Genomic DNA, 14,632 nt, shown 5'->3' with positions numbered 1-14,632 from the left:
GTATGATGTACTGGCTAGTGATAAAGCACATACCTGTTGCTAATAAGCGATCCTAAGACCATGAGGCTGTCCTCCATACTGGCGATGATTTCTGATGTGCTGTCTCCTCTTAGTAAGAGCTCCCCACGGGTTTTAAAGTTGGCAAAAGTAAAAGTCTTGTTGTCCCACTCTGCAATTACTTGCTTCAACTTCTGCTCAATGTCCCTCTCTTTCACTGCACTAATGCAGATATCCTGCGTCACAACCAGCCGTAATTAAACACAGATAATGGTATAGACCTCAGGACTGAGACGGAGACACACACCCAATGAGTGTAACAACCCGTGATCAATTTATAGTAGTCTTAAATTCACCGAACAAAATTTGGATGAACAATTCTGAAACGGACATCGAGTTTCACCTCAATCTCCTCTTTGCACTTGAGTAGGGGAGCCTCCATAATACTACGCAGCTTGAAAGTGTCAGTCTCAACCTCAAATGTATGTCCTGTCACCTGCTCAAAGAACCAGACCGATGGTGAACATTAGTGAGTGTAATGTGCTGATTGCATTAGATTGTTTTACTGACCTCTGTAATTCTCTTCCAGTGCCGCATCATCATGGCCTTGTTGGACATTAACTCCAATAGGGGGCAGCACTCATTAAATTCATCAATTATTTTCTTCAGATCCAGGAAGGCTTGCCATTCCTTGAGAGCCCGAGGCAGCTTGCGACATCTGGCGTTATAAAAAGGTTACCAAGCTATTATCTAGAATGTGTGTTCGTCAAAACGCCATAATCTACCAGTACCCAATATGTGTACAGCCAAGTTCCCCATTTAAGAAATTTGATATCTGAAGGTAGAAGATCACATTCAAGCATACAGCGTCAAAACACTTTGACTAGTCAGAACTTTTTGCCAACAGACATAAAAACTAATACTTCAAGATGAAATAGTCGTTGTTCCCTCTGAGCACATTCCCAATGAATAAACCCTCACAAAGGACAAAGATAAGTCTTGATGGGAAATTGAAATTATTCAGCCTTAATGTGGTGCACTATTTGGTAAACATTTATGTGCAAAGGTTACAAAAACAATTAATTGCTGAATTTAATTTTCATATTGAGGCAGTTTTTCTAATTGTTTTTTTTGTCCTCCCAAGATCAGTCACTTCATTTCTGTGGTACGTTGCATTTTGATTCAATACAACTTCACTGCGAGTTATTAGAATCATTCCTATCTGCCCGACTGCTGTGATGGAATTTTCCACTCTGCTCTTGGCCACACCTCAACTCATTAGCCAATTATTCACGGCAACAGCACCCAGCTGAGGCCTGTTCCCCAGCCACCTTATAAGCATGAGCCCCACATCACTTCTGTTTTGCCAGGTTGTCTTGTGATGCCTCTTTGTATCAGCAGGCTAAACTTTCAATAACGGACACATTGTTACATGTCTGTGTCTCGGAAGCTATTGTATTTGCAAGCTATATTTTAGTATACATTGCATCTCATTAGGCTGTGAAAGCGTACCTAATGATGATGTATGCTGACTTTACATGGATCCAAAATTTCCAGTTTGATAGTCTCATTGCTCGAGCAAATCACTTTTCTCACCTTGTTTGAAAGTCCAGCAGATCATTATTGATTTTCTCAATGTGCAAGTCAGCCCAAAGGATGTCATTGTACCCATTAACCGTGTCAATGACATTGTTGTAAAGGCCATACAACTTTTGCAGTAAAGACAATTGCTTTCTGATTTCTAAGAGCTCAGGGTGCTCGGTGACAGGAAGTCCAAACAGCTCCTCACCACCTGTGTAGGTGATGTACTTTCTGAACAAGTTATCAAATCGATTCTGAGGGAAGAAAGGAATCAGAATGGTGATTAATCATCAATGTCCATTAACTATGATTTGTATTTCATATGGAAAATGTCATATGTTGTACCTGGTACATGATAAGTCTATCACTGGCATCCTGAGGAGCTAACCCCACCACCATTGGACCATCCTGGCGCATGGGGGAAAAGGTGCATATCCAAATATCTGTACAGAATAATTTTTAATAGTATTTGCATGTACTTTATGTTGCTCTACCTTGTTATAGTCCACGTAAAACTGTTGACAGTCCTCCATGAAAATCTGCACGTTAGTGAATAGTTCACTTCTGAATTTTGGCTGTAATGCAATCAATTCATTCTGCACTTCTGTACTCCGCAACAACAACTTCTCCCACATGTAGCGAAGTGTGTCCACTTTGTCTGCTTCTTCTTTAGCTACTGAGAGCTCATACTTGTGAAGCATGGCATAAGACTCCTATAATACACAACAAGAGGAGTTGTCTTTTTATGGAGAGTAAACAATATGACTCAGTCATGTTTGTGGAATAATTTTCAGCTGGAGTATGACTTGCCTCAATCGGACCGACTTGAAAGTCAATGGCTATTTGGCTTTCTCTAATCTCCTTGAATGCTGCCATAGCAATACGAATATCATCCAGGTCTTTAATCTGCCGATTCAGTTTCTTTCCTGCTTCATCAATGAAATTGAAGATCTGGTCCATCTCGGAACGATAGTTCTTGTTACAGTACAGCCCGTAGTCCACCATCCAGTTTTTAGTTTCAGCGGTGAGAGACTGCTTCAGATCCACTTGTTGAAAAGAAAACAAAACGTATCATTATATTGGTTGACTTGCATTCTGTGAAAGTTATTGTAATGTAACCTGTAAATAGAGCCAGCGCCCCAACAGTGATGCATTCAGGCTCAGAATTGATTTCCAGGTGCAGGTCTCGATAGTAAAGAATCTGGCTCTCAAATTCTGACAGCAACGGACTACCTTGAAGGAATCTGGGGGGAAAAAGCAACAACCCTACAATGTAATTATGAAGTACTTCACCTGAGTAAAATGTATTGTTTCCGACAGTCATACTTTTGCATGGCTTCGCCGCGATCCTTTCTCCAAATGTGATGATAACTGCTGAAACGATCTAGAGCTTGCATCACCTCCTACACAACCAAGCATGGACATTGAAATCAATCCACATAATGAATTAGATTACTCGTTATCATTTTTATGGTCCCTCGTGAGGAAATTCAATTTAAAAAAAATTGTGTTTCGCACGTACAGAATCAGACCACAAACAAGCAGGTGTGTAAGAGATGCTGGACTGATGAGGCGCAACTCAGTTCTGTGTGCTCGTGCACCAGTCATGAACACTTGAATATAATGTTACACAGGCTATCAAAGCACTACAGAAATATAATTTGTCATTTTTTCGCCTTTATAGTGATAAAACATTGATAGCATGACAAGGAATTGGGAAAACATCTAAGTGCTCAGGACCTCGATTCAATTGAATATATTTACACCAATATCTTACAATTACCTTTCTGTTAGAGATGATGGATGTGCCAAGGACAGAAACCAGTTTCGCAATCTCCTTGTTCTCAGAAACATTCTTGTAGTAGTTTTTGGCTTGGATGGGAATGGCTTGGCTCACATACGCTGATATGTCCGAGGCGCTGCCATCTAAAAGGTATGGAGTTAAAATCTGTCATAATATTGCTAAAATTGTTGAAGACACGATTGTACATTCAGTACTGATTATTGTTTTTAGCCACACAAAAAGAACAATGAACAATGTGAAGGATTTACTGCACCCGCAAGGCTCCGGTACGTTGTTGTTCCATCTTCTGACTCGCTTTCAGAACTTTCTGGCTTCAATGCTGCTATTCGCTTTTCATTCATTTTTCTCTGCGAAAGAACCAAACATTCCATTTTACCACGTCTTGATCAAGATGTGGAGTGTTTGATCATTTGTTTCATCTGAGTTGTTAAACAAAATAGGCTACCCTTGCTTTGTTGCAAACTGTATTGTAAAAGATCACACACCTTTGAGATCCTTTCTTTGTTCCACTGGCCAACGCCTTTGCTAACACTGACCACGCACTCGACCGCCCTATTCAGTGCTTGCTGTATGTCCTCCAGAGTAGGAATGATGGCAATATTTGGGATCGAAAGCGTTGCATTGACTCTGAAGATTGCCTGCTGGCCGTTGCTCCTCCCACGTCTGGGTGAATCATTCTCACCTAAAGGACAAGTGATGTGGTTTCTTGATTAGGAAATTGTACGCATCAAAAAGTGACATTTTTTAGGTCATTACAAGGCTGAAGAAAGAAAAAAAAAAAGCTCATCATAAACTAATCAATGTAGATTGTTATAATATAATAAATAAAATAAAAAGCAAAAACCCACCCATGAAATGTGCAAGTGGGGAGGTCTGGATATGCTTGCGTAATGTCTCCAAGGTGTTCCTTGTCAGTTTGAGCAAAGCATCTGCATTGCGGTGGTTGAAATATGACAGCAGCTCCTGCGCCTCCAACTCCATCACTTGCATCAGGTCTCTCTTCCTCCTCCTTCTTACCAAGGGGGAAGACGGACCAACACTGGCGGGGGGTAGTAAGATGTGTCTGGAGGAGAGACGGGCTTCTGACGGCCCTCAACATTTGTTGGACAGGGTCAGCAGTTGCGCAAAATGATGTTATAGGTTTCTTAATATATGTTGTATAAGGACAAAAGGCTCATAATAAAGTTGTCCCAGTGAAGCGATGACTCATTTGCAGTCATGGACAATACTAGTAAAAGCTATACAAGGACTTGCTAACAAAGCCAAAACTTTTAGGTACCTCAAATATGTTGCACTGAATGCGATAACATTTTGAATTCTGATTTTTCCCTGAACGGAGTGGTAATACCTTCCCTGTCGAGACTGTCTTCTGTTTTCCTCTGAGGGCAGATTTCTTCTTCTAACTTTTCACCCTCCTCTCTTTGATTGTGGTCAAACTCCAGCAGCATGTTGATCAGTTCATTAGCTGCTTCCTCCACCTGAAGGCTCTTGGTGTGTAGACTCTGGGCTTGCCTAATACACAAGTCCTATACACACAAACAGTCAATGCACAAGGAGGCCTAGAGAATTCCAGCCCAACAATAATTCCATAAGGATATGATGGATTCAGCGGGATGGGTTCATTACCCCATTATTTCGTTCAGCTCTTGGTTCTTTTAATATAATTCACAGCAAAAAGAACGGTTTCAAAAGTATAAGCTCAATGTATCATTAATGTTTTAAATTATAAGAAATTTTCCGTTTTTAATGTTTTAATAATGGTACAGTTTGGTATTTCTGAAGAGGTTTCAGCACATGCTGATGATACGGTGAATGTATTGGCTATTTCATTATACAGCCAACTCGCTTCCGTTTATTTTATTTAACACAACGTATGCATTTACCCTGGTGGTCTTAACAAAGTCTTCACAGGTAACAGGTTCATCTTCTGGGAGAATGCACAATGTGCATGTGCTCATCTCCTGCAACACTGCATCTATCCTGAACTCTGCCAGGTCATTCACTCTGTCCATCAACAGATCCAGATTCTCTGGAGGAGAAAAGGCAGCAAGAAGCAGTCAGAAACGAGTGTAAAAATGATGATCAGCGGTGAATGACACGATGGAAATAATGTACAGTGACTAGAGGAGGAGCAGCAGCAACCAGACACATAAAAAGATAGTCAAAGGAATATGGTAGATAGTGAAGAGTGAGGCTGTATATTAATTATGAATGACAGTATGAAAAAGAATAGTGTAGAATTTTAACCTAATTTCATCAGATGGAGCCCATGCTGGGTTGCAAAGTAACTTGTGAGAAACTGATCTTACTGGATTTATCTGAACTTACCCAAGGATTTGTAAACGGTACTGAGGTATTTGTCTGTGTTCATTGATGTCCAGTTGAGGGATGTCAACCCTGGCTGTATTGCCTCATCTACCTGTCAAGTTCATGAAAAATTATTTTACACACTGTAGTTGTGTCATAGACTGTACTGCATGCCACCAGACAATCCCAATTATCTTTGTCTTATGCTGTACTGTAGGGGTCACGAACGTGGTGCCCGCAGGCACCAGTTCGTTCCCAAGGACCACATATGGAGGCTGGCAGCCTGTTCTAAATATATCTACTTCTGGTGAGGACACACTGGAAACACATACACACAGACACACACACACACATAACCATGCAAATCCTTACCTTAGTTACATGTGGCATTGCCAGTTGTTCAAAAGCACTCTGAATTTTTCCACGAACTCTAGCATTCTCACTCAACATGAACTGAAATAGCAAAGGTAAGCATCATATGTGAATTGACTCACAGACATTGCCATACTAATGTTTTGCAAGCTTGGCACACATTTTCATCTTACAAGATAATTTTCAATGTGATTAAGTGAGATCTAATAGCAACCTGTAAATTGTTAAAGTTCATTTTGAGGGTGTCCTGTTTTTGTTGCAGCAGGGCAGCAAAGAGTGGGACCTCAAAATTGTTTCTCCTCATGCAGTTTGCCTCTCTGATTTGCTTCATAATCTCCGGGTCAAAGTTCACAAACAGTTCTCCTGTCTCTTTTGACCGGACCAGCAAAGATGCCTGTAGGCCAGGCCTGGCATCCTCAACCTGGATAAAATAGGCATGATGTAGTGTGGACATTTTCCCCTCGCCCGTATTTCCTCTATTCTTTACCGTTTTCATCCATCTTTGATGGTGAAGTATTTCATACTCAAGCAGAACTGCTGCTATCCTGTTGTAATTCCGGATGATCTTCTTAGCCTCAGGTGTGGAAAGAACGCCCGTGTGCTATCCAGATATCAAACAAGGACAGATAAATTTGAAACATGTTAATATGTCAAGACAGTGATGATTATGATGACGATAAATAAACCTGTTGAAAAAGATCCATGGGACCCTGAATTCTGCTGTACAGCTGGCGAGCCCACATGATCCGGCCAGAGACTGGGGGCAAGTTTCGGCCAATTGGGGGGTCTTGTTTTTGCTTCATGAAGAGATTGGACACCATTTCAATGTCGCGGCCATAACTCTTGAGAATATGCTGGTACTTCTCATCAATGCCGAGGTTGGGGATACCCAGTCTATTAAATTCACAGAAAATTGATTCACGAGGTCAAATTCATGTCCCGAGTGTTTCAGTATCTTTATTTGTTTACTTACTCATAAAGTGTGTAATAGCAAAAGGGAACAGACATAAACAGTGGACTACCTTTGAAATTTTTTAAGCATGTCAAGAGCTTGTTCTGTATTTTGAATTTTGTTGAAGGTGCAATCCATGAAATTCATCAGTTGCTCCTAAATAAACCAGGGGAAAAAATATATAAAAATGTTGCAGTTTCAGGTTATAACTCTCATTAGTCCAACTACTCAAAATAACTGACTGGATGGTGAAATCCAACATACATGAAGTTCAGTCGTACTTTTGCAGAATTCCTCATAGTCCACATCAAAGTCAGTTCTTCTTTGGTCAAGGAAGCTATAATGTTTTGTCTTCATGTTCAGCATTATTATCTGCCAAAACAACAATGAAATTGAAAAAACAATCAGGCCCATAAAAATCAATGTTATTGTTCTGCTACAATCAAATTGTGACTAGTCTAATATTGAATTTGAATCATTTTGAAGAAGATACAAATAATGCATTACCTCCCATTTTGCCTGCATTTCTGTAGTCTTGATCATTCATGACAGCAAAGACATAAACAAAAATTTCAGGTTATTATGGAGCAAAGTGTAAATGCAAGACCAGCACAAAAACACAACACAACCATGCTGAATTTGTTAGCGCTGTACTTAAGGAACCTTGACTTGCATTCAGTACTGTATTTGTTTTGACTTTGCAACCCTATCTGCATGCTTGTTACATAATTAAATATCTTGTACATAGTTGACAGTTTGCCTGGCACTGACATAGCAATCTTAGATCTTACTTGAAACCTGGTTGCCACCGTCTCAAGTCCCTCTATTTTTGCATCCTGAAGGGCCGAATAGGTAGAAATGGTGGCCAACATTTCCAGGATCTTATTGAGTCGTCGCTGGAATGTGTCAAATTTTCCAAAAATGTACATCTCACTGAAGTCAAACTGTCTCTCTGTGGGAGTCTGTTCAAGCTTTGCTTTGGTCTTATGGAAACAACGCTGGTACTCCTGAAAACACACAACACGTAAGTTATCAGCATCAAACATTTTGCTCAAGGAAACCTTTCTTTGAGCGAAAACAAGACTGAGCTCGCTACCTCATTTAGGTGGATGGCTGCTCTGATTTTCTCCTCTACAATCCGTTGTGGCTGGTCCCAAATTGAATTTTCACCATTGTTAGTGATGTACCCTTTGCAGGCTGTTATCATCTGGTTTGTTACCTATTAAAAACAAACAAACAAACAAACAAATTAACAAAAGTAGATGCTATATAAAATGGGCATATGTTACCTTGACAAAAAGTGATGTAATCTTTTCAGATGTATTGTAGTAGTGAGAGATTCTGTGAATCATTCTGATAGCGTTGATAAGACCTGGTATGGCATCCACCATTGAAACCTGTTTTCAAGCAGAAATACAAAATGGTATCATTTTGCCAATGCCTGCAAAACTGAGTAAGACCGTAAATAAATTTGTCATTGTTGAAGTGGATCAACTATTTTCCATACAGGGTCACTATTGTAAAGAGGATCGCAAAACTTCTCCAAGCTGTAGAGATATTTGACGTTATCTTTGGCTTCGTTGGCTGACTCGGTGATCCTGGCGTCCAGTTCCCGCCACAACTAGGCAGAGCGAATGATCATTAATCTTACAAAGGTATGATTGTGTCATTGTGTGCGATTTTTTTTCCTTACCTTGATGATTTTAGATTTTGCCATCAAGAGCACACCTAATACCGCCTTCACATCAGGGCTCTTGAGCTGATCCAGAAGGTAGTTGAAGCGAGACATTCGCTTCTTCCAGTGGTCCAGCTCGGCCCGTGGGCCAAGGTCTTCGGCTTCTTTTCTCAGCTGGTCGCTCTCAGCTAAAACCTAAAGCACATGATTTGTGCTGCAACTTAGCAAATGCAAAATTTACAATCCAAGTCTTGTACATTTAATAATTTCTGGGGTGAATAACATCAAGGTAGTTTATAGCATTCTTACCTGTTCGATCTGCTTAATCCAGACTTTCATGCACCCTTCTATCTTTTCTATAGTCTCAGTGTTGTTGGCTGCCGCCATGTAGTCCGACGGGCCTTTTAGGATCCGCACGTCAAATGTATCGCATTCTTTCAAAGTAACCTGGACATAGAATGAAAAAATTCAATAAATGGTAACAAAATCCTAAAATAAATTATGTATAGCAATTAAAATCTCATTTAGATAGTGATCACCAACAGACTTTGAATTTAATGTTACATTGTTATTAAATTGGGCTTTATTAAACATGTAGCTGACCTTTTCTTGTAGACTCTCCTGTGCCCCCGCCAACACAGACACAAAGTTTTCCAGTGACGATATGAAGTCCTGTTTAACTGCTTGGGCCTGTGGACTGGCCAGCTCTCCCCAGCCATGGTTCATCTTTGTCAGTGTTGGTATAAAAACCACAGAGAGCAGCTGTTCCACACTTTTTAACAGACCCCCCTCTGAGGTGTCCAACATATTGAAATTGACATCCTGGGGAAAAAAAATTAAATGCACATTCTGTGGTTGTAGCTTGGTGTACTATACTTGTACCGCATCATATTGAGAGGTGTTGTGTATATATGTACACTTGTGACTCAAACAAACTTCTAACAAATGCCATTTGTTCCAAACTTCCAGAAGAACCTATCAAATTAAATGGAGCCTTTTATCACAGAAATAGATGACAGATGAAAATGCTTCCCATGGAAAGAATAAATAATTGAAGACCACAAACTATGTATAATTCATTATTTTCTGTAACTGCTGCTAATTTTCTCACTCTGTGTATGTTTTCAGAAGTGATCGCCTTGGAGGCGTTGGCTCTGGTGAAGAAGACACAGACTCCGGTCAGGGCCATATCCTTTCCATCAGTCACAAACACTTTATGCTTTTTGTTTTGACTAGGTGGCTGAGGCAGTTGCAGTGATGATGAGGATGATGTCCCTGCAATTTTCAAATGGACTTATTATAAAAGAACCTTAGGTATAAAGACTGAAATTCAAGTATCATTAATTATAAGACGTACCTCCATCCACTGAACCACTCTCTTGATAGTAAAACATGAGGTGTAGAAGCCCCTCAGCCACAAAAAACTGTTCCATGCGATCAAGCTAAAAGGAAAAAAAAATGTTTTTTGACTACAATACACACCTATCCTAAAATGAGTTTCAGATTATTTAGACCATACTGAACTGATTAGAAAATTCATATAATACAAGCAGTGATATTTGTTCCAAATCACACCTGATCTCCCTCCAATATAGCGTCTTCGACATCAGCTTTCTCCAGTCCCAGGCATGAAGCCACGATACTGAGCACATAGTCATGTCTTCCATCAAGCTGGGCACGCTTGGCTTCACGCTCCTCCTTTAACTTTTGCTGAATAACAGATGCAGACAAAATATGAATATCACGATGAAGATAACGCACGCTAGAGACATAGGAATTTTGACATTTCTTATTCTAGCTCAAGGCTTCACAATATTAGGGTCAGTCGCTACCCAAAATGGTTAATAACTATTTACACATTTTGTAGATTTGTATCCTGTTTTTTTGTTGTTGTGTACAGGGCTGCTATATGGATATTCCTTTTTTATAAAATATTTTAGTCACACAGCTAGACTACTGATAACACAAGGTATCCACCATACCATACAACGGATATCAACAGGCAGAATCTTCGGTCTGCATAACCTCCCTCACCCCACCCTCACTCTACCCCAACACCCCCATCAACGATTGTTTCTCAGGGTGCATCGTCCACATGTGCTTGCCCCAGGCATAGTGCTTCACACCCCACTGACCCCACCTCTTCAATAAGACAGGACACTGATTGGCCGGGTCAAAAATCGATCATGTTTATACACCAATACATTTAATTAGTCTCTTGCAACTGGTTTTCACCTAAACCTTCCTCCAGCTTCTTTGTTCTTTTTCTCAGAAATAACTCTAAGTACACTTAATGATGTCCACAGATGGGAATAAGAGACCTGAGTGATAATTAAAACAGTAGTCGAGCCACTGCGGGTCTTCAGTTTTTAAAACCTGGAATTTGTTCTCCAACAAGCCCAGAAACAAACCCATTCATGATGAAAACATGAACAAAAAAGATAAATGAATCAACAGTAAAGGGTTACAGCACTCGTGCATTTTTTAGTAGGATGGTGATCATTTTGATCCTGAACATCAAGATAATTTCAATCCCTGCAGTTTGGTGAATTCAAGGTGGAATCCAGGAATAAAATGGGTTTTATATTAAATTCTAGCTGGTCAAATGATTATGATACCTATTGACTTGCAGATTTTTTGCAACTAATTTTAAAACATTACTACTGTACTTTTCTTGTCTCTCTAAAGCTGTAAAATCCCAACAATAAAAAATATTAAAGATATTTAATTTTTCAGTAGCCTGCCAAACAACCAGTAAAAGATTAAGAGAAATCCACAGGGAACAGAACATATCGCCAAAGACATTATTACAAACTGGAAACATTATTTTGCAGCTAGTTTTGCCTAGCCCTAAAATGACAATTATTTTCTTACCTGAATGACCTTGGAAACACTGTGTTTCCAGAGCTGTTTCCCAAACATGACACATCACCTCTCTACCTCACCTGCTTCTCAGTAACCTTTGTATCTTAATACTGCCTTCTTAACTTACAAGATGAAAGAGGAACTGCAATTTTCACATCCACACAACTTGGCGCTTAAGATGTTGTGGACAGTATAGATACAATGTTCTAACTCTAATCATGTAAAATTAGATGTATGGGCGTAAAGAAATGCTGAATTGTTTAATTTCACACTTGATGGGAGGTTAGGCACTCCAAAGACCCAACAATTTGTATACAAGCAATAAAATGCCAATTTCCCACGCGATGTACCTAATTACATTCTTGTGTGTTTGTAGTATGTAACGTAGCATTGTGCTTGTAATACAAAAAAATACAATAATGCAAAAATATGAGACATGAGTCACCTACATTTCCTTACATCAAGCAAAAGACTCCATGTAGAGTTCCGTACAGTATATCACTCTCCTTTACGACCAGCTTCATTTTACCAAATGATTGCATTTGACCTAAGAAGCCAAGCGGTCTGAAACTTCAGAGCACTTGGGTCACCTTACCTCATTTTGATATTCTGAATGCAGCATCATTGTTGCCCTTTCACACTGACATTTCTTTTCAAGTCAGTCCACCCTTTTAATTGGCATCGTTTTTCATGACATCAGAGAATTAGAGCAGCCAACAAAGACAAGACGGAACAAGCAGCTATGGGAGCAATCAGCTATCTTATTTGCAATGTGAGAATGGTTATGAGCCTGAAATTATGTTGCTCCGAAAACGAAAACCGCTAACGGGATAATGCGGTGTAGGATGACCGGGTGTCGACCAGGTAATGATCATGGCCCTACTCTCACCTTACCCATCTAACTCATCAGAACAGGAAGGAAAGGGGGAGGAATGCGGAGCTGTGGGGGTGGAGATGAAGGCTAATCAAGCTCCCCACCGTAAGAGACCTTCATTATTGTATGCACTAACACTGGATGGTAACAAAGTGATACTATTATTAATAGGGCTCAAACAAGTGGCAGTAAAATAGGCCATAATTTCCTCAAATTTGACACAGATTATTCTGGATGGTGCCTGAAAATGGATTGTCTGGCGTTCATGCTGGAAAAAAAAGTAATTTCAGAAATCTATGGGCAGTGATGGTGCGTGCTCCCTGTTCACCACTTTGCCAATGTGGAGTTAAAACAGAGAGTGGCATGCGTGGGGAATATTTCTTATATTTTCCCCTCTGGCGAAGAGCCAAATATATGTTTGAATTGCCCTGGGCAACCATCCAGAAAAGCTTTGGAGACAAAGTACAAATGTCTATCAGCAAATAATGCAAAAAATATCTTTGGACATTCTTTTCGCAATTTAAAGGCTCTTGGTCTACCCATGTTGGTTGTTATTATTATTATTATTTCCTTACAAATTAGTGACCCATTTGAAGAGATAAAAAATGGCTTGCTCTCTTTGCCATTCCAATGTTAATGGATTAACAAATGCAAGAATTGTGTGTGCTTTTCTATCATAATACGCCATAGGACTGTAATGACAATTTCTGCAACATCTATTAAATCAGTGAGAATGTACCGTGACCCTACATCAGGTTTTGCCAATTCTTCCCGACTCTACTTGTGGGAAATTGTTTTTAGTCATGTAAATGGAAATTAAATTGGATAAAAAGTGCCTTGAAAAAATCCACATACATGCACACATATTCATACAATAACACTCACACATACGCACACACACGCACACACACTTCCCACTAATTAATATTTTGCTTTCATTGCAACATCCAGCAGATGTGTGGCACAACTCTTCACATAGATTCGACTGATGGTGTTCTATTTAAAAAAAAAAAAAAAAACATCGCCAAACTTTGCATTTAAAAGCAGTTATTTAATCAATTATTCAATGCACCATGAATGATTTTCTATATCGAACCGTCAGCTTGTGAGTCGCCGTGAAACAGGAGACTGACTGAATTATACATGTTGTGGTGAAATCTAAGGGAAAGCGAGGAAGATAGAAATACACAGAGGGAGCAAGAGAGGCTTCTCTCTAAGGTTCTCACACTAATACAGTGAGATATTAAATGGGTGTATGTGGGGAGGGTTCACAATATGGTATAGTATACTTACTGGCCACAATATTAGGTACACCTGCACTATGTACTGTGCTGCTTTTCAAAAACGGGTTTAAAACGTGCCTTTATTAAAGACAATTGACAGTAGCATATGTTTTTTACTGTCGGTTTCAATCCTGTAGTTACAATACATCATCATATCGAGAAGAGGTTTGAACATTTTGCTTGTCTGATTTATTTAAACACAGTAAGCACACCAGGAATACTTCAGAACTCATCGTAAGAGTGACATTTCATTTACTGATTTTTAAACTGTCCTATTAGTTTTTATCCTTTAAAAAGTGGAAGGACTATATAAATATTTGTAATTCCTACACCGTTCACCTGATCCAGATGTAAAAGACAGCTCGGATAGGCTCCAGCACACCCGCGGCCCTAGGGAGAATAAGCTGTTCGGATAATGGATGGATACCCTCAAATTAGACCTGAGTCTGCAGGTAAAGCGCATCTAGTATGTTTCATTTTAAACCCATTCAGCTGATGTTTAGAACAAAAAAAAGTGACAATATTGATGGACCTGATTGTATGTCTTATTGTCGCTGACGTTAAATAACTCACAAAGGAAACTATTTCAACATGACAGAACTAAGACATAATGAAACTGATGAACACTGTAATGTATAAATATGACACCTTAGGCAGATATTTTAAGATCAGGTCAGTGGTCTGATATTGGATGAAAGGACTTATTCCCTATTCTCAGTCATCCCAACATGAATGACAGCATTAAGAACTTTGAAAAACTTGAAAGCATGCAGGTTTCCTAAATGTGAGATGAGTTGATTGAGTCAAATAAATCCCAGGTTGGTCATATTGTGTCGGTTCTTGTTTGGAAACGTCAATATCCATTCCTCCTATTGGGTTATATGGCAACAGCTGTAGTGGAAACATGCTGCCATCTATTGGA

The 14,632-nt window shown here is 39.6% G+C and overlaps 1 protein-coding gene across 2 annotated transcripts in view; it reads right to left on the bottom strand.

Annotated features, from left to right (window-relative positions):
- Window positions 1–14,632, bottom strand: part of dnah5 (dynein, axonemal, heavy chain 5) — a 56,128-nt gene that overhangs the window by 40,539 nt on the left and 957 nt on the right. The window contains exons 2-34 of one of the 2 annotated variants that reach the window (XM_037273088.1): window positions 10,264–10,398; window positions 10,046–10,130; window positions 9,800–9,963; window positions 9,292–9,510; window positions 8,998–9,135; window positions 8,707–8,883; window positions 8,521–8,634; window positions 8,303–8,410; window positions 8,110–8,232; window positions 7,805–8,020; window positions 7,521–7,547; window positions 7,278–7,385; window positions 7,084–7,169; window positions 6,748–6,955; window positions 6,549–6,662; window positions 6,276–6,482; window positions 6,062–6,142; window positions 5,711–5,801; window positions 5,266–5,411; window positions 4,731–4,908; window positions 4,231–4,473; window positions 3,868–4,064; window positions 3,636–3,729; window positions 3,362–3,504; window positions 2,905–2,981; window positions 2,698–2,822; window positions 2,389–2,624; window positions 2,073–2,291; window positions 1,924–1,986; window positions 1,594–1,832; window positions 568–715; window positions 401–493; window positions 34–233 (exon numbers count right to left, since the gene is read on the bottom strand). In XM_037273088.1, coding sequence (XP_037128983.1) covers window positions 34–233; window positions 401–493; window positions 568–715; window positions 1,594–1,832; window positions 1,924–1,986; window positions 2,073–2,291; window positions 2,389–2,624; window positions 2,698–2,822; window positions 2,905–2,981; window positions 3,362–3,504; window positions 3,636–3,729; window positions 3,868–4,064; window positions 4,231–4,473; window positions 4,731–4,908; window positions 5,266–5,411; window positions 5,711–5,801; window positions 6,062–6,142; window positions 6,276–6,482; window positions 6,549–6,662; window positions 6,748–6,955; window positions 7,084–7,169; window positions 7,278–7,385; window positions 7,521–7,547; window positions 7,805–8,020; window positions 8,110–8,232; window positions 8,303–8,410; window positions 8,521–8,634; window positions 8,707–8,883; window positions 8,998–9,135; window positions 9,292–9,510; window positions 9,800–9,963; window positions 10,046–10,130; window positions 10,264–10,398 — 4,802 coding nt within the window. The remainder of the gene's footprint in view (window positions 1–33; window positions 234–400; window positions 494–567; window positions 716–1,593; window positions 1,833–1,923; window positions 1,987–2,072; window positions 2,292–2,388; window positions 2,625–2,697; window positions 2,823–2,904; window positions 2,982–3,361; window positions 3,505–3,635; window positions 3,730–3,867; window positions 4,065–4,230; window positions 4,474–4,730; window positions 4,909–5,265; window positions 5,412–5,710; window positions 5,802–6,061; window positions 6,143–6,275; window positions 6,483–6,548; window positions 6,663–6,747; window positions 6,956–7,083; window positions 7,170–7,277; window positions 7,386–7,520; window positions 7,548–7,804; window positions 8,021–8,109; window positions 8,233–8,302; window positions 8,411–8,520; window positions 8,635–8,706; window positions 8,884–8,997; window positions 9,136–9,291; window positions 9,511–9,799; window positions 9,964–10,045; window positions 10,131–10,263; window positions 10,399–14,632) is intronic. The other variant, XM_037273089.1, reaches the window with a different exon arrangement.

This window comes from Syngnathus acus, chromosome 16 (assembly GCF_901709675.1).
Source record: "Syngnathus acus chromosome 16, fSynAcu1.2, whole genome shotgun sequence".
In the NCBI taxonomy this organism is placed as follows: Eukaryota; Metazoa; Chordata; class Actinopteri; order Syngnathiformes; family Syngnathidae; genus Syngnathus; species Syngnathus acus.
This window is presented reverse-complemented; position numbering and strand designations above follow the sequence as displayed.